Source organism: Mixophyes fleayi, chromosome 2 (genome assembly GCF_038048845.1).
Source record: "Mixophyes fleayi isolate aMixFle1 chromosome 2, aMixFle1.hap1, whole genome shotgun sequence".
Taxonomy (NCBI): domain Eukaryota; kingdom Metazoa; phylum Chordata; class Amphibia; order Anura; family Limnodynastidae; genus Mixophyes; species Mixophyes fleayi.
Window position 1 is genome coordinate 85,354,170 of NC_134403.1, and position 20,477 is coordinate 85,374,646.

The window sequence follows — 20,477 nt, forward strand, 5'->3', positions numbered from 1 at the left end:
AACCCGTATGAATATCCCCACTTACTGGTAACTTGAACCCATGCCTAAACCTTCCCCTAAAAACTCTGAAGCCTGTCTATTGGGGTACCAACCCAGCCATTTATCCAGCTCAGACAATACAATGGGAGAAAAGGCCTTACTGTGCAGGAGCTCCTGCGGGGGTTCTTCCCGTGGCACCTGGACCACTCCTCTTGGTACATTCCCTTCTGGGGTGCCCTCCTCCACACGTGGCACAGGCATGCTTAAACTTACAGGCCCCCCCTCTGTCACAATGGCCCCCGTTATATGCAAAACACTTTCCACGAAAGGGCTGGGCCAATCTACTCGAAGGTTGCCTCTGCCTTCATGCCCCTGCATCACTTGCTCCTGATCTGGGCTGTGTCACTTCCAGCCACACTTCCACATCCTTACAGCCCAGGTCCATCACAATTAAACCATCTTGTTTCCTGCGAAACGCTTCGTCATACCGTCTCCACATGTTACCTCTGGAGCAAGTGTGCATACCTTGTATCAAGAATATGTATTTAATGATGTTCATATGTTCCTCCGGCCTGCTTTCCAGATAACAGGCTGCGAACACCAGGAACCCCTCTAACCAGTTGTTAAAATTCTTATAGACCTCCTCACCCACGCCAGAGCGTGACATTGCTGTTGCCAAATCGTCCTTCGCCTTGTTGGTAATGGCAAACATGTCTACAAACCGACCTGTGCGTATCTTGCCACGCACCCTGTTTTTTATGTCCCGCAGGACGGCTGTATTGGAACAGCGCACCACATCATCACCCGTCAACCTGCCACTGGGGCAGTTATTCACCACCTCCGCTCTCCGGCGGGTACCACTCAACTTCCTCTCCAGCAGCCTTATTAACCTCACTTTCGAACTCCTGGACCTGGCTGGAGCCTCACTCTCAGAGGAATAAGAGCCTGAGTCAGAGCTCATACCTGACAACCCACCGGCAAGATCACCGGTTGCCTCCTGGCTACCACCATCCGCTCCCGATGATGCTCCGGCCGTGCCCGCAGCGACTTCCGCATAAGAAGCGCGCCTGGACCCCCGTCCCGATGACGTATGCGTTTTGGAACCTGCAGAGGAGGAAACAGAAAGAGAGCATCCTGGACCGGGATGAGGACCCTGCAAGCCCTGATGGTTCTCTATAATGCGCTACTAAACTGGGTTCAGGCACCTAACCCGCACCGGATTGCTAAATTTGGTGCGACCGTGCAAGGGGTGACCCGAGAACCCGTCAGAGAAGACGTCTGACCCTGCCCTGCGCCGGGCCCTCCGGCCACCAACTGCACGTTCTGGGAACCTGATGACACTAAAAGGGCTAATGCAGATATCTGCGTGAAATCTGCCCCTGAGGGGGTGGGCGCGATGGAAACTGTGGAAGCAAAGGCACCTGTGGTTAAACCGAAACTGCTGGGACAGGGAGGAACGGAAAAATAAGGGGCATAGTTAGAGGGGTTGGGGGGGTAGCAGGTAGGAAGGCTGAGGGCTGGGTCCGACACGGGGTAAGGAAAGGGGGGGAGCCCCTGGCTATGAGGCGCCCAGCCAAAGGTACCGCTCATCCAAGGGAAGGAAGGATGAACGAAAGCGGGATAAGACGTGGTATTAGCACCCTGACCCACAGGCCGGGGGGGTGTCCTACAAAAGGCCGGCAGGACGTGGCTGGGTGGCCGTGAAGCACGGCGGGGGGAAAGGAGGAGGGGACCCTGCGGGGGGCCGCGGTGGCTGGGGGGTTGGCAGCCGAGGAGTGAAACAGGATGGGCTGGGGGGGAAGGGGGTGGAAAGGGGGATAGCGTACTGGGGAAGGACCGAGGGAGTGGGGGTGTGGGAACAGCTGTTGTTGCTGCGCCCGGAGGGTTAGGGGTCAAAAGCTGCTGCAGCAAAGGGGGGGTCACTTCCTGCTGCCCATTGCTAGGGGCCTCAGACGGCCTGCAGGTAGGGGGAGGGGTGCTATGGCTGAGATGGACCTGAGACAGGGGCGGATCTAGACTTTATGTTTAGGGGGGGCGATTTTGCATAATCACGCCCCTCCTTTGCTCTGATTGGCTGGCCTGCGTTAACCCCGCCTTCCGCCCACGATTGGCCCTGTCCCCTCCCGTTGTGGTCGCCGGCTGGGACCACTCTGATTGGCTGGCCCACATTTAGCTCCGCACCCCCATGCTCGCTTAGCTCTGCCCCTCCCGTTTTAATCGTCGGCTGGGACCTAGCTTTTTGCTGCTAGGGGGGGCGAATGCCCCGATCGCCCCCCCCCTGGATCCGCCACTGACCTGAGAGGTGGAGGGGGGACTGAAACGCTGCCCTGTGTCCCCAGGGCTGGGGTCTGGGACACAGGGGTTAACAGAACGTCCGACAGGGAAGGTGGGAGCGGAGCTGGGGGCCCACTAATGCTGTTATCCCTTCTTGTTATATTGATATGGCACTGTGTACCTGAGGGGGGGGGGGGTGCAGCTCCGTGAACTGGCTGACGCGGGGGTTGTGGAGGGGAATGCAGATGTAATGAGCAGGAAGCAGGGGAAACACAGGGGAGAACCCGCAATACAATATACTATAATACAACAGTATCAATGCAACAATACAAAATAAACATACAGGGAGGACAAGGGCGGGAAAGATACAAGGATGGAGGGGCAATAGCGGAAAAGGAACAGGAAATAGAAGAGGGTGAAAGATGCAGAAATAGGGGGAGAAATGCAGCAAAAGGGGAAGAAATGTAGATAGTAGTATAGGAGAGAGCAGGGGGAAAACGAGAGGGGACCAGCAATACAGTACACTAATACAATACAATGCACCACTACAATTGCAGCAGTATATAATAAAACAAGTTGCACGGTAATACTCACCAGGAAAGCAGAGAAGGCCGGACGCTCACCCACAAAACTCTCACCAGGACAGCAGAGCAGGGAAGACACTGGACTCACTCCTAAACTCTCCAGCAGTGAAAGGGGAAGTTGACTGCCAGCACCTGGCCTTATCCTGCTTTCCCTGCTATAATCCTGCCCCCTACCTCCCCACTGATTGGCTGACCCCTGCCCCCCAGTGGAGTTAACTCTTGCTATGCTTTACTTTTCTCTTACCTGCCCCCTCAGCGTTTATGCTACATCGGGCGAATCCCCGCCCTCTGTTATCTTTAGGATCCAGGACATTTACTAAACACAGCAGACAGCAGACTGCTTCCATCAGGTCATAGTTTGATGTCACTGAGCCTTGTCAAAGTTTGTGTCTCTCTTTCACTTGGTTCTAATAGTACATTTTAGTGATTTAATGGGTTACAAGAGATCTAACATTGTCACAGTCAAATCAAAGCTTGTCTCTTTTGACTCAAAAGAGTCACCCTGATACAGAAAATAAAAGTATTATGAAAATAATTTTAAAAATAATAAAATAATCTAGCTAAAGCATTGTAAATAAAAATGGCAAAATAATCTTATGGACTCCCTCAGTTTCTCTCTGAAACCAAACATACCATGCATGTAGGCAAATGGCCATAAACCCCCACGTGGGGTTATGTGCTGGAGTATTTCCACTTGCTATCCAAACTTATTCCCATCTGCATAGTTGTAATTTTGCTTCTTGATCATTCAATCAGTAGAAGTCAGAGTAGTAGATTTTTAGGATATATTCTTGGGGTTGCCCAAATTTTGCAGAAGGACCCAAGATGATTGTTTATAGCCACAGTATATATACATTTACTTTTGTATTTACAAATCTTTGAAGCTATAAAAAAATGTAATACTTGTTATAACATAACATAAAATAGGTTATGAAAGATTTACAGTTTAGTCGTAATTACTCATTTCTGTTATTTTTATTTTGTATATGATTCCTACACCTATCATAAATAGTAATAAGTATATAGCTGTATATCGTGATATGTATTAAATATCATAATAATGATACATTTCATATATTATATTGTATATACACAGTGCTACAATATATGGAAGATATGGTTCCCTTAGCCTCTTCTAAGATATACAAGGTCACAAACTGTATGGAGCACGCACTCACCGCTTGTCAACCATGGACCCGTTATTCTGCTGGATGGGATGCCAAACTATTTATCATCCCCCTTTCCTACCTGCCAACATTCATTAGTGACTATGTGCCATCTTGGAATGCCCCAAAACCAGCTCTAAAAGCACAATAAAGCACAAAAGAGCAGAATCATTCAGGTGGGGGGCAAAACACAGACACACTTTGGTTAAAGGAGTTGTATAGTCAATGTGTTAATAGCTGATTGCTGCTTTTGTCAGTGATCAGTTTGTGAGCCGCAGCCACCAATCACATTCAGCCATCTCCAGACAACAACCAATCATATATGATCTCCCTTTCAAACTTCTTGCAGGCTAATCACTGTTAAAGCAGAAGTTGGCTGCAAATTTGCTATACAGCCAATTTAAATTATGTGCTAAGTAACATTTTTTAATTCACCTGGCTAAAACTATTTAATTGCCTCTTTGAAATCCACTTTGCATTCTCCAGATATTTAAAGGGCTGCTAAACTCAACTAAACTAAACCAAGCTGAATATTCACTGCCTGATTACGGGTTCAGGCCGCCATAGGCTAATACATTTGTAGCGTCCTCTCACCTTCCACACCAGGCTAATATGTGGTAGGTAAAAATGAACTTGTCCTAAATTTCAAATCCAGCTTTCTTCACCTCCCAAACAATGTTTATGTTTTTGATCCACTTGGCTTTTGTAAATGGGTCACGACAATCTTTATAACCTATTGCATTAAAATCAGAACTTTACAGCAGAACGGTGGCATGAATTTTTCATATTTAAATTTCGACATAGTTATATTGATATTGTTGCTAAATTGTGTGAGATGTGTGAATGTTGTAAGTGTTGTGTTGGAATACTGTCTATACACAAATTGCTAGAGGGAAGGAATGCTGAAGATGTAATAATGATTATAAAAACAGAAGGTCACTTGAAATTATACTAACAGTTCCAAAAGTTAGTTATTTTTCCAAATCATTTATGCCTAATTGACAAAAATATAATTTTATGTTACCAGATTCTGAAATAATAATTCTGGGAATAGAAAACTTTGTTTTCAAAACATAGGTTTTGGCCACATCAGCCACTATAGGAGATGGAGCTCATCAAACTATGTACTTTCTAAAATAAAAATTTCAAATTAAAATGTATGTGTTAGTGTTCAATGTATGAATGTTAGTGCTATGCAACAAGCGGTAGATGTTGCCATAGTAACCAGTCAGATTCTAGCTAACATTTATCTAGTTTATTCTAGAAAATAATTTGAATCTGATTGGCTGCTGTGGGCAACACCTCCATTTTTCCTTTTTTAGAAGCTATAGTAAATCTATTCCCAAGAATGTTGTTGCAATTTGAAGTTAGCAAGGCATTACTACAAAAGGTAACTTTTCTAGGGCTCACAGTATGGAAATAATGTATAACTGACATAAGAACATATGTGTTTATATTGTATTTACCATTTTTATATGGTTTTTATCATGTTTTAATAAATACCCTTCATAATTGTATACTGTGCATGAGTGTTTTTTTGGCAGACCCGGTTAGACCATCGCATATTTTGGTTGTTATATTTACATTTTTTGGGGTGCAGATCCCTAGCGCTGGTACCGTGTCTGAGCAGTCATTATGTATATACCTGAAATACATGTATTGGTGAAAAGAGATGTACTTACTACAGCATAAAGGTGAATACTTTGCATGCGTGCTGTGGGACAAGGATATTCTTTAATACACTGCTCGAATTGTATATGGAGTTATGTCATACCTCACGTCTCCTATTGCCTTCATTGTAAAACTATCAAATTCCATTCACTTACATTACTATTCCATTTTTCATACCGTCACTTCTAAATTTCCACTTCGGGAACTGCCTTTATAGCTGTACTTCTAGGTTAGGAATTGTTACGAGCCGTGGCGGTACTCACAGCTGCCGCAGCTCGCTTCCAGTTCCCTCTAGCGTCACGGCCATCACCTTGACGACCGGGACGTCACTTCCAGGCAGGACCCGACCGTTGCTGAGGCAACGGTCGGACGCTATTTGTGCAGCGCCGCGTCCCGGCAATGTAGGAAGCTGAGCCCGCAATTAAGTTCCAGCCTGCGGGCTAAATAATGTAATCAGCTTCTGGGATGTGACACTTGCAGAGCTAGGCTCTGATTAGCTGCCAGTAGTATTTAAGGCAGTGAAGTCTGAGCCTCACTGCCGGTTATAGCTTTTCTGAACCAGTCTTGCTGACCTGCTCCTGTTTGCTGTGCCCTGTCCTGTGGATACTCTGTCGGATTTCCTGTGTATGACCCCTGCTTGGATTTTGGACTCTGCCTGTTTACTCGTGACCCTGACCCTTTTGGCCTGTACCTTGGACCCTGCTACCTTGCCTGTGACCCCGACCTCTGGCGTGTTTTCTGACTACCCTGCTTGCCTGTGACCTTTGACCTTGGCTATCGTTTTGACTATCCGCTGCTTTCTACCAGTCTCCTGGCCTGCCACTGTGGCCCTGCATTACCAACCCACACTACATCTGGAGCTAAGTCCTGCGGGCATCTGAGTACCGGTGAGCGTATCAAGCTCTAAGGGAAAGGCGGCTGCTATAGGTGAAAACCCCTGTCATATTGTTCTGTGGATTGGTGATCAGACCAGCAGCCTAACAGGAATATGAGTGTTTAACCTCTAATGTGTGCAGACTGCACCCTTCACTGTCAACCACTGCATGGAGAAAGACCCCATTGCACAGAGACAAACTCAATTGCCAACCAATCATAAATTACATAGAAATAAACCTCAATTCCTGTCATAAATAGCAAAAAAACTCCATTGCCAGTCACATATTGCACAGGAATATATAGAAATCACCCCAATTACCAGCCATATATCACACAAGGGTCCCCCAAATGTCAGAGGCAAATTGTGTGAAGCAGTGTGGAGATCAGAAGAAGAAGATGTAAAACAGCTATCACAGCATGGTGGCTAAGTGGTTAGCACTGCTGCCTTACAGCACTGGGGTTGTGAGTTCAATGCCCGACCATGGCCTTATCTATGAGGAGTTGGTATGTTCTCCCTGTGTTTGCGTGGGTTTCCTTCGGGTGCTCCGGTTTCCTCCCACACTCCAAAAACATACAGGTAGGTTAATTAGCTGCTAACAAATCAACCCTAGTTTGTGTGTGTCTGTCTCTGTGTGTGTTAGGGAATTTAGACTGTAAGCCCCAATGGGGCAGGGACTGATGCGAGTTCTCTGTACAGCGCTGTGATGCCATATAAATAAATGGTAATAATATCACGCCTTTAAAAACATTTAATCTTATTCCAGCTTTGTGCTTAAACTTTCCCATAGAAAGCATTTTCTGGTCATTTAGCTGAAGGAATGTTTAGCATATCCCTCCTCCGCCCCTCTAGCTGTGCTTTGAGCTCACTGAGTTACTGTGATTATTGTTTACTGTACTGTGCTGTCTCACCTCGTTTTGTAATTTCGTTTGTCCATGTACGTCGCTACGGACACCTAGTGGCGCCCTATAAATAAAAATTAATAATAATAATAATATCTCCCCTTTGCAGGTTGTGACATTAATTGTTGATTTATTTTCATAGGTTAACCCTAACATTTATGTAAATTGGATTACATGGGAGCATATCTTTGTAATCTTCACCTTGCTGAGTAATCATCAGCCATCAGCCATGTTCTATGCTTGCATTTATTCCATACTTACCTACTTTAGAAAGTTGGTTTCCCGGGAGCCTGCCGGGGGAAGTGGGCGTGATGGGGGGGGGGCGGGGCTCCAAAATGCGCGTCATGTGACCCTGTGACGTAATGACGCAAACGCGTCATTTGACGCCGGCAAGTATGGTCTATTCTATATGAAACTGGTCAAATTATAAGATAAAATCAAGTAGATATTCTGAATTTTTATTAATTATTAACTTTTGATCAATGTCATATGTGATATTTCCATTAAGAACATATAGTATATTGTTTTGATATAAGTAATTCTCCAATACAGTATCTGCAGAGGAGGTACAGTGCATTGCCCTGCACTACTGCAAAACTTGGGTAGGAGCCCTGCAATGCCACTGTAACCTCCCAGGTCTTAGGCAGAACTGTACCCTGTACCCAGTGGCAGATGTACAATGGATGCAGCATCTGCCGGCCCATTGTCAGGGCCCTGACCTCTGTACCCCATAGCAGCTGCACTCCCTACACCTACGGTAGTTACGTAGGACTGAACCAAGAACCCAGAAATGCCTTTAGCAAAAATGTGTTGTGCGTGTACAATCTTCCTAGTAATACAGCCAAGAACATTACTCTTCTTTTATTAATTTACATCAGTGCTGAGAACAATATAAAGGACACAGCCCAAATTCTATAATTTTACAATACATCATTTTTTTAATAAATACCATAATAATAATAATAATAATAATAATAATTAGTCACAAGAACTATCTAGACTGCTTGCTTACTGTTGCATCTTAGCTGTTATAAGCAGAAACAACTTTAATTATAGAACTGTGTAGATTAATAACACTAGCTTCACCAGTAGTTCTCTATGTGCAAATATATAAAAAAAATGTAACAGGTATTTTGTTCCTGACAATGTTTTGTATTTTAATATGGCAAACTTCATATAATCACTTTGTGCCGTATGTTGGACGCAAATCTGGATATCTGTTCCTGTCGGCCATGCTGTACAATGTTAATGAGCACATTGAATTGTTTACCATAATTGATAATTATGTCTTAACCAATGGCCTGCAATGAGCTGTTTAACAGACACATTGAAATTGTAATATTATTAAATATATTGTATTTATGTTGCTGGCACTAAGGCTTTTTTGAGCATACCATGAAAATAGTGATCATCATATCTAGTTAGGATTTTTCTTCTCTAACTTACAACTGTATTTCCATTAATCTTTCAAACTGAGCGTTGTGTCAAAGTAGGTTACTGGTTACTGAGAACATACAGGCACTCAGATGAACCAACTGTGATAAAATGCTTAACGGCTTTACTTCACTTAACCTCTTAATAATCAATTAACTATTTTGAATGATTGGCACAAGACATAAATGTGGAAAAATTAAAAGGAGTTTATTAGCAAATATTGTTGTGGAGAAAAGAGCAGTCAGTGCGACATCCACCAGGCAACCAGGATGTTCCAGCATCAATTAGGGGACATCCGCAAACGGGGGGACAATCATTGCACACCCCTGGTGCACTTATGTACCTTACCGGGACCATCTGGGCACTACAGAACCTGCAACCCATCTGGGCTAAAAGGAGCGCAACAATAAGGCGACCCACAGGGGTGGTACTTGGACTGAGACTATAGCTGACTCATAGTAGAGAGGCAGGTTCAAGGTGCCCACTAATGTAATGTGCACCCCAACCATTGGCCATCGACTGCATTGCATTTTCTGACAATTCACCATCTGGGATCTCCACAAGCATGCCAGACATACCAGGAACTGGCCACCGTTAGCATAGAACAGCCTGAGAATCCATAAGAGGCACCTGAATTCGGCCAACCAGGGAGGGTGGGCGAGCAACTTCTTGAACTCAAGAAAATAATTTACTCCCCACCCATCAATCTTATAGACTATACCTAGCCCTCTCCTGTGGCATCAGATAGGCATACGCCTCCACAGTTAAACTTTTGACCCCAGAGGCTAACTACAGCTTAGTGATATAACCTTAGCTTTTAATTGTCTTCATGCTTAGTTCATCCTTCAGCTCTTATAAGCAGCACTTTCATTTTGCAACACATACTTCTAAAAATCCAAAAACAAAATAAAACAATGTAAATGTCACACTATTGAATAAATACTCTAACTACTACTGTCATCAAATAGTACAACCAATAAAAGAAACTAGTTCAACAAATCCCTGTCTGTTCCCTCTTAGTTAGTGGTGAGTTGGGCATTTTACCAGCCAGGAACAAGTAGTGACTAAAATACCCAACACTGACATGGGATCCAGGAAGTTAATCCAGTCAGCATATAATAGCTGAACACACTAACCGAGGCCATGTGATATCTCCTGTGTTAGGCTTTTGTTACATAGTAGTGTTACTAAAAAATGCTTAAGTCATGCACAAAAAGCGGTTACATTTAACCACTCTTATTTTAGTTACTGTCTTTAAAATATTAAATGAAATTATTATTTTTCATTAATGAGATTGTACAGACTTTCTAAAGCACTTTTTTTTTAAAAAAAAATAATAATAATAATTTGCTATAAATGCTTATTTCTTAACATTTTGACAATAGTACAAATGTATTGTAACCTACAACAATTCATCACATTGCTTCATTACTGCAACTTACCCTAGATGAAAAAAGCTAATATCTCCTGTGGGTAATCCCAGCCTAGAAACTTAAAATGACCTTTCACACATACTGCTAAGATTACATGTTATTTTAGTGTAATTGTAACATACTTAAGGAGAAATAGCTAACTACCTAATTGTCATATTGATTGAGAATAGCTTAATTATCTTAAATCGCTTATTTGTGTTTTAAATCTATATATCTTGAAGTATATTCTGTAAGACATGGGAGTGTACTTGCATGTATGTTGTATTACTTTGGGCTATATGTAGGCAGTGAGGTGTTGCTTACATCTAACTCAGAATTTCTGTGTAAGAATATTCTGACTTATAAAAATATCTTAAAATAAATCTCTGAAACCACTTTCTTACCCTACATAGGCTATTCTACCAGATTACCACACTTCTTCACATTTTACACTAAACTTAGATTTATTTGCTTTCTGTACTAAACCTACTCCGCCCCAAACTAACATTATTCTGTGACTGTATCAGACAGCCTCATCAGTTTTTGACATTTCTATTTGGTTTGGACCTATCTATCTATCTATCTATCTATCTATCTATCTATCTATCTATCTATCTATCTATCTATCTATGTGTCTATCTATCTATCTATCTATCTATCTATCTATCTATCTATCTATCTATCTATGTGTCTATCTATCTATCTATCTATCTATCTATCTATCTATCTATGTGTCTATCTATCTATGTGTCTATCTATCGTAATTGTGAATAGCTCTTGTCACGAACGCCCAGCCTGCCTCAAAAATGAAACAAAATTTCCACACCAATAGGGGCCACAGAAAAAATGTAATTATACGAGAAACAATACACTTATCACAGTATTAAATAAGGAACAATTATGTCCATATGTCAAATGACATTGACATTGTTCTGCCTCAGATACAGCAATCTGAAACAACTTGCCGTGAGTGGAGTCACCTTAGTCTTTACACACCCACTGTAAAGCCTCAGAGATGTTATCTGTCACTGGGCCTAGTTACTTTCAAAAGACTATTGTCACTTCACAAGTCAAACTCATGTCAGTCGATTCCTTTGCCTCATCCTTCGGTACCTTATCTTACCCGTTCGGTTTTGACCTTGGATAGCCGGGGACGGACGCCTTCTCTTCGTTCTGGTGGTCACGTTGCTTAGCAGCGGAACGCTACTTACAATGATAACAGGAAGTTCTGGTGCATGAGCCCGAATATAACGTCTTTGTTGCTAGGAAAATGCTGCCGGGCAGCTGACCTGACCGCTGACCCCACGTCCACCAAAGAGGAAGGGGCAGCATGTATGTAAACTAGACTCTGACAGCACTAAGGTGCCAGAGCATCTAGTTTCTAGTTCTTAGGCTACATTATTTGCCATGCCTTCCTTACTTGTCTATTTCGGATTTGACCCAGCTTGCCTGACTACCCTCTTCGTATTCTCCCTTCGACCCATCCTGGTTTCCTGGTTTGAACTCTGGCTTCCTGACGATTCCTTTGCCTCGTCCTTCGGTACCTTATCTTGCCAACTCGGTTTTGACCTTGGATAGCACGACTTTGATTGTTCACCGCACCTGGGAGGGCCGCAACCTGCACATCTCAGCAGCTAAACCCAGATCTCTGGTGAAGACCTGAGGCATGTCTAGATTTTGTGCCTCCCAACGAAGCAGTGCTGAAACTGGCAGGTGAGGCCATCAGATCTACCCAGCTTGTGACACTTATGCAAACATGAAATGTGCAGTAACTCAGCAGTCAGTAAAACAGTTGCTTTCATTTATATATCCGAGTAACAAGGCAGAGGTCAGAGCAATCAGCATACAATCAAATCCAATAAACAAGCCAAGGGTCATGCACTGTAATTCAACCCAAAGTTTCAGCAGAACGGGCAGAAGCAGATGAGCTAACTGGAACAGAAACTATAATCGGCAGGGAGGCTATGCCCTATGCCCTGCTTGCCTTAAATACAGAAATGGACCAATGGCAGCCTAGTGGTGAGCCCTGATATTCCACACCAGCAGCCGCCTAATTAATTAGACAAGCCCCTAAGGGCTAATGAAAATAATTTACTTAACCTGCGCACATGCCCGGCACTGTCTAAGACCAGAACGCGGCGCTACAACTAAGCTGGCATCCCGACCGTTGCCCAGGAGACGGTCGGGACGACATCACCAGAAGCGACGTCCCGGTCGTCATGACGATGACCGGGATGCGGCTGGTAAGTGAATCGCGGTGGTTTGCACCGCCGCGGCTCGTAGTGATAAAGTTTTCCCCATACTCAAAAGAAAATGGATTATTATTGTATTTATGCTTTTTTTGGCATTTCATCGAACTGCCCCCCACCCCAATGTTTTCATGCTAGTTCTCTTTCAATTACATTGGACTATTTGTGGTGATAAATGGAGCTGTCTGTGTTCTTCAATTGGTGATATTAAAGGTAATTATGATAATTATACTGACATTTTGGCTGATTTCTAGATAGTTCACCTGATAAATGCTAGGTTTGAAACACATCCCTTGTTAATGCCAAGACAGAGATTTCATAATTATTAGGCCAATATTTCAGTATTTTCTTCATGGCTGATATCTCTGAGCTAACTGATTAATGGCAATAGATTCCTATCCAGTTATAAAGTTAAAATGAAATTTATAGTGACAGAAACGCACTTATTCCTGGTTACATAGGGCTTGTGACTGGAGAACTACAAACTATAATGATATTCATCTGCAGAAAACACCATCACTAGGCGATAATAGCCAGAAAGTAATATGTTGTACTGCAAAGTGGTTGTACACATTTGCTTTGAACGTCAGTACAGTTCTGTTCACTCAGAAAATCATTTAGAAATTGTTCAATGCATATTGCCAGATTTCTCTGAAAATCCTCTATATCCAAATACATTTCAAATATATCATATCCTAAATACCTTCCTGGCAATTAGACACATGCATGCTCAATTCTTGCAGTTTTTAGTATACAAACATATATCATGAATATGTATTATATGCATTTGTAGGTGTTTTAGATTTGCAAATAAATTTGTGAAAATATGGCAAAAAATCCATTTTAAATAAAAAGGTAATTTAAAGAATGACACCATGAAGATTATGGCAAGCAAGCAATAGCATTTTCTGTGATGATTAATTTGGTTTCTAAGACCAGGGGGTATATTTACTAAACTGCGGGTTTGAAAAAGTGGAGATGTTGCCTATAGCAAACAATCAGATTCCAGTTCTCATTTATTTAGCACATTCTACAAAATGACGGCTAGAATCTTGGTTGCTATCTGCAGCATCTCCACTTTTTCAAACTTGTAGTTTAGTAAATATAATCCTAGACCACTGAAAATATAAGAGGAAGAACAGAGATTTTAAAATGCAATATAGGAGAAGTACGGCTCTTAGCAACATGGAATAAATGTAACAGGGATATGTTTCATGTTATAACTAGAGATGGGCGGGTCCGGTTCTCCGAGAACCGAACCCACCCGAACTTTGGGTATCCGAGTACCGAGCTGAGCAGCTCGGTACTCTCCCGCCCATTCCGAATCCAAATCGAGGCCGAACGTTATTGTGACTAGGGATGTGCACCGGCGACTTTTGAGGTCTCGTGTTTTGTGTTTTGGGTCCGGATTTTCGTTATTTTTGGGGTTCGGATTTGTCTCGCAAAACACTTGACGAAAGGTCTCGGTTCGGATTTAAGGTTTTGGATTCGGATTTTTTTTGAAAAAAACATAAAAAGTTTAAAAATCAAGTTTTTGGGCTTATTTTCACTCCTAGGCTATTATTAACCTCAATAACATTCAATAACAAGCATTTCCACTAATTTACAGTGTATTCTGAACACCTCACAATATAGTTATTAGTCCAAAAGTTGCAACAAGGTATCTTTCTGGACTGCGTAGAGGAGTGGGTCACCACAATATATATTAAAAACCCTGAACTTTTATGATTCGCACCAATAAATGTACCTGGACTGCGTAGAGGAGTGGGTCACCACAATATATATTAAAAACCCTGAACTTTTATGAATCGCACCAATAAATGTACCTGCACTGCGTAGAGGAGTGGGTCACCACAATATATATTAAAAACCCTGAACTTTTATGAATCGCACCAATAAATGTACCTGGACTGCGTAGAGGAGTGGGTCACCACAATATATTAAAAACCCTGAACTTTTATGAATCGCACCAATAAATGTACCTGGACTGCGTAGAGGAGTGGGTCACCACAATATATATTAAAAACCCTGAACTTTTATGATTCGCACCAATAAATGTACCTGGACTGCCTAGAGGAGTGGGTCACCACAATATATATAATAAGAAAACTATCAACTTGTATGATTCGCACCAATAAATGTACCTGGACTGCGTAGAGGAGTGGGTCACCACAATATATATTAAAAACCCTGAACTTTTATGATTCGCACCAATAAATGTACCTGAACTGCCTAGAGGAGTGGGTCACCACAATATATATAATAAGAAAACCATCAACTTGTATGATTCGCACCAATAAATGTACCTGGACTGCATAGAGGAGTGGGTCACCACAATATATTAAAAACCCTGAACTTTTATGAATCGCACCAATAAATGTACCTGGACTGCGTAGAGGAGTGGGTCACCACAATATATTAAAAACCCTGAACTTTTATGAATCGCACCAATAAATGTACCTGGACTGCGTAGAGGAGTGGGTCACCACAATATATATTAAAAACCCTGAACTTTTATGAATCGCACCAATAAATGTACCTGGACTGCGTAGACGAGTGGGTCACCACAATATATATAATAAGAAAACCATCAACTTGTATGATTCGCACCAATAAATGTACCTGGACTGCGTAGAGGAGTGGGTCACCACAATATATATAATAAGAAAACCATCAACTTGTATGATTCGCACCAATAAATGTACCTGGACTGCATAGAGGAGTGGGTCACCACAATATATTAAAAACCCTGAACTTTTATGAATCGCACCAATAAATGTACCTGGACTGCGTAGAGGAGTGGGTCACCACAATATATATTAAAAACCCTGAACATTTATGATTCGCACCAATAAATGTACCTGGACTGCGTAGAGGAGTGGGTCACCACAATATATATAATAAGAAAACCATCAACTTGTATGATTCACACCAATAAATGTACCTGGACTGCGTAGAGGAGTGGGTCACCACAATATATATTAAAAACCCTGAACTTTTATGAATCGCACCAATAAATGTACCTGGACTGCGTAGAGGAGTGGGTCACCACAATATATATAATAAGAAAACCATCAACTTGTATGATTCCCACCAATAAATGTACCTGGACTGCGTAGAGGAGTGGGTCACCACAATATATTAAAAACCCTGAACTTTTATGAATCGCACCAATAAATGTACCTGGACTGCGTAGAGGAGTGGGTCACCACAATATATATTAAAAACCCTGAACTTTTATGAATCGCACCAATAAATGTACCTGGACTGCGTAGAGGAGTGGGTCACCACAATATATATTAAAAACCCTGAACTTTTATGATTCGCACCAATAAATGTACCTGGACTGCGTAGAGGAGTGGGTCACCACAATATATATTAAAAACCCTGAACTTTTATGAATCGCACCAATAAATGTACCTGGACTGCGTAGAGGAGTGGGTCACCACAATATATATAATAAGAAAACCATCAACTTGTATGATTCGCACCAATAAATGTACCTGGACTGCGTAGAGGAGTGGGTCACCACAATATATTAAAAACCCTGAACTTTTATGAATCGCACCAATAAATGTACCTGGACTGCGTAGAGGAGTGGGTCACCACAATATATATTAAAAACCCTGAACTTTTATGAATCGCACCAATAAATGTACCTGGACTGCGTAGAGGAGTGGGTCACCACAATATATATTAAAAACCCTGAACTTTTATGATTCGCACCAATAAATGTACCTGGACTGCGTAGAGGAGTGGGTCATCACAATATATATAATAAGAAAACCATCAACTTGTATGATTCGCACCAATAAATGACAACCTCTTGTTTTTGATAATGTCAGTGCATTTTGAATATTTTTCAATTTGCCCCACACCACTGAATGTACTTTATCTATGATACGCATCTATCTATCTTGACTGCGTAGTGTGGTGGCCCCGGTACACAATTTGGTACCGAGGCCACAATATAATTAAAAAACCCTCCACGTGTCAGAATTCCACCAAAAAAGGGTATGGACTGCGTAGTGTGGTGGCCCCGGTACACAATTTGGTACCGAGGCCACAATATAATTAAAAAATTGGGCATCAACTGTCACCGTTGTTTAATATCTGATACACCTAAATATGGACTGCACAGTGGAGTGGCCCCGGTAGTAAATTTGGTGCCGGGGCCACAATAAAATAAATACACCCTTAACTGGTCTGAATTCCACCAAACAAGTATCTGGACTGCGTAGTGGGGTGGCCCCGGTACCCAATTTGATACCGGGGCCACAATACCTCCTCCAAACATGGTACAGACAATTCGTCATTGAGATCCCATCAAGTATGTTAAAGACAGACAGGGTCGAAGTGTTATTGGTTGACTTTGTAAACCAAAAAACTGTCCCTGTTGCACATAGTCGTGCAATGAAGACTGACTTTTTCATTTAAAGGCACCATCTTTCAAGTGTAGTGTTTGTAAGTCTAAGTCATATTATACTTTTGGTAAAATTGGTTTATTTTGTTCCTCTTTATGGTAACTACTAATAGAATTAAAGTATTAAATAGAAGCGGCAGTTCCTCTTTATGGTAATTAGTAATAGAATTAAAGTATTAAATAGAATTAAAGTATTAAATAGAATTAAAGTATTAAATAGAGTGGTATAGAGTTGTAGTGTGGTATAGATAGAGTGGTCCCCACAATATAATAATAAAACCCTCAACTGGTCTGAATTCCACCAAACAAGTATCTGGACTGCGTAGTGTGGTGGCCCCGGTACACAATTTGGTACCGAGGCCACAATATAATTAAAAAACCCTCCACGTGTCAGAATTCCACCAAAAAAGGGTATGGACTGCGTAGTGTGGTGGCCCCGGTACACAATTTGGTACCGAGGCCACAATATAATTAAAAAATTGGGCATCAACTGTCACCGTTGTTTAATATCTGATACACCTAAATATGGACTGCACAGTGGAGTGGCCCCGGTAGTAAATTTGGTGCCGGGGCCACAATACCTCCTCCAACTTCCAAGTGTAGTGTTTATAAAGACAGACAGCGTCGAAGTGTTATTAGTTGACTTTCTTAACCCTAAAATTGTCCCTGTTGCAAATATTCGTGCAATGGACAGTTACTTTTTTATTGAAAGACTCAAGCTTTCAAGTGTAGTGTTTATAAAATATAAACAACAATACAGTAGTTTTAGAGCACGTCAATACCTCTTGTTTTAAATTATGACAGGGCATTTTACTTTTGGTTTAATTTCTTGAATTTTTTTAAATTTGGTTTTACTTTTTGAACATGGCAAACGACTGTTGATTGGTCATATAATGCAAAAAAAAAAGGTCCAAGATGGAATTGTCCTTGGGCCCTCACACCCACCCTTATGTTGTTGAAATAGGACATGCACACTTTAACAAACCAATCATTTCAGCGACAGGGCCTACCAAACAACTTTGGCTGAAATGATTGGTTTGTTTGGGCCCCCACACCAAAAAAGCTATTCATCTCTCCCTGTATGGACTAAACAGGCTCTACTGAGGCAAGATGTCGTCCTCATCCTCAACCTCTGATTCCTCTCCCCCTACAGTGTGTACTTCCTCCTCATCACACATTATCAATTCGTCCCCGCTGGACTCCACAACCACAGGTCCCTCTGTAGTATCTGGAGGGCAGTGCTGTACTTCATTGAGGAATTGATTATTCATTTTTATAAACATCATTTTTTCAACGTTCTGAGGAAGCAACCTCCTTCGCCGCTCACTGACCAGGTTCCCCGCTGCACTAAAAACTCTTTCCGAGTACACACTGGAGGGGGGACAACTCAGGTAAAATAGAGCCAGTTTGTACAGGGGCTTCCAAACTGCCTTTTTTTCCTGCCAGTAACAATATGGACTGTCTGACATGTCTACTTGGATGGTGTCAGCAAAGTAATCATCCACAATTTTTTCTATTGTGACAGCATCCAATGCAGCGAGAGTAGACATGTCTGCAATGGTTGGCAGGTCCTTCAGTCCGGACCAGATGTTATCAGCATCCCCGCCAGTGCCTCTTTTGGGAAAACTGAGCTTTTTCCTCGCAGCCATAGATGTGGAAGAAAATGAGGGTGGAGCTGTTGGCATGTCACGGTCCTCTTCAGAGGACAATCTCCTGACCAGCAGGTCTTTGCACTGCTGTAGACTTGTGTCCGCCGGAAACAGAGACACAACATACACTTTAAACCGAGGATCGAGCACGGTGGCCAGAATGTATTCCTCTGACTTTAAAAGAGTGACCACCCTCGGATCCTGGCAAAGCGTACGAAGGGCTACATCCACAAGAGCTACATGCTTGGTGTAATCGCAATGGCTTACCAGCTCCTCCCTCACTTTCTCCAGCTGCTTCTGCAACAGCCTGATCAGGGGAATGACCTGACTCAAGCTGGCAGTGTCGGAACTGACTTCTCGTGTGGCAAGTTCAAATGGCTGCAGAACCTTGCACAACACGGAAATCAGTCTCCACTGCGCTTGACTGAGGCGCATCCCAACTCTTTTGCCTATGTCGTAGGTGGCTGTGTAGGCCTGAATGGCCTTTTGCTGCTCCTCCATCCTCTGCAGCATATAGAGGGTGGAGTTCCAGCGCGTCACAACCTCTTGTTTGAGGTGATGGCAGGGCAGGTTCATGCTTTTTTGATGTGCCTCTAGTCTGCGGTAGGCACTGGCTGAATGCCGAAAGTGTCCAGCAATTTTGCGCGCCACCGCAAGCATCTCCTGCACACCCCTGTCACTCTTGAGGTAATGCTGCACCACCAAATTAATGGTGTGGGCAAAACATGGGACGTGCTGGAAATTGCCCATATTTAATGCCCGCACAATGTTACTGGCATTGTCTGACACCACAAATCCCCAGGAGAGTGTAAGTGGGGTAAGCCACTGCGAGATTATTTCCCTCAGTTTCTCTAAGAGGATGGCAGCGTTGTGCCTCTTACTAAAACCGGTGATACACAACGTTGCCTGCCTTGGAAGGAGCAGGCGTTTTGGAGATGCTGCTACTGATGCAGCTGTTGCTGTTGCTGCGGAAGGGGATGCATCTACCCAGTGGGCTGTCACAGTCATATAGTCCTTCGTTTGCCCAGAACCACTTGTCCACATGTCCGTGGTTAAGTGGACAGTGGGTACAACCGCATTTTTTAGAGCATTGAGGACACTTGATCGTACTTCTCTGTACATTTTTGGTATCGCCTGCCTAGTGAAGTGGAATCTCGACGGGATTTGGTACCGGGGACACAATACCTCCATCAACCCTCTAAATCCCAATCCACTGATGGCGGACACCGGGCGCACGTCTAACACCAACATTGCAGTTACAGCCGCAGTTATACGCTTTGCAATAGGGTGACTACTATCGTATTTTGTGGTCATGGCAAACGACTGTTGGACGGTCAATTGTTTTGTGAAAGACTTAGCGGTCTTACGACTTCCCCTCTGGGAAGATGACCGACTAACAGCAGCAACAGCAGCAGTGGCAGTAGTAGGCGTACCGCTGCAGGATTCCTCGGATGAATCCCGTATTGAGGAGGACTCAGTCTGGCTGCTGACTTGGGCTGCAGGACTGAATCTGATGGAGATTGTGGAGGAAGTTGACGAGGAGGGTATTGCTGGTGTGTATCCAACTGGACCACGGGATTTAGGTGTCCCTGTACCGATGAGGGTCCTAGCCCCAGTTCCTGAACTAACCACTGAACTATGAAGGTTATTCAGGTGACGTATAAGGGAGGATGTTCCTAGGTGGGCAAGATCCTTACCCCTGCTTATTTGAGCTTTACATAAGCTACATATGGCCATACATTGGTTGTCTGGATTTGGATAAAAATAACTCCAGACCGAAGAGGTGCATTTTTTGGTCTTCTGACCAGGCATGACGATGGGCTTTTTCATCCCATGGACATCAGCTGTTTCCCCCCCTGG

At 43.0% G+C, this 20,477-nt stretch overlaps 1 protein-coding gene across 2 annotated transcripts in view; it reads left to right on the forward strand.

Moving 5' to 3' along the window:
* LOC142141217 (retinol dehydrogenase 7-like) overlaps nucleotides 1-20,477 on the forward strand; it is a 41,323-nt gene that overhangs the window by 11,227 nt on the left and 9,619 nt on the right. The window contains exon 5 of one of the 2 annotated variants that reach the window (XM_075199446.1): nucleotides 3,934-4,179. In XM_075199446.1, coding sequence (XP_075055547.1) covers nucleotides 3,934-4,154 — 221 coding nt within the window. In that variant the 3' untranslated portion in view covers nucleotides 4,155-4,179. Of the gene's footprint in view, nucleotides 1-3,933; nucleotides 5,470-20,477 lie in introns of those variants that run through there. The other variant, XM_075199445.1, reaches the window with a different exon arrangement.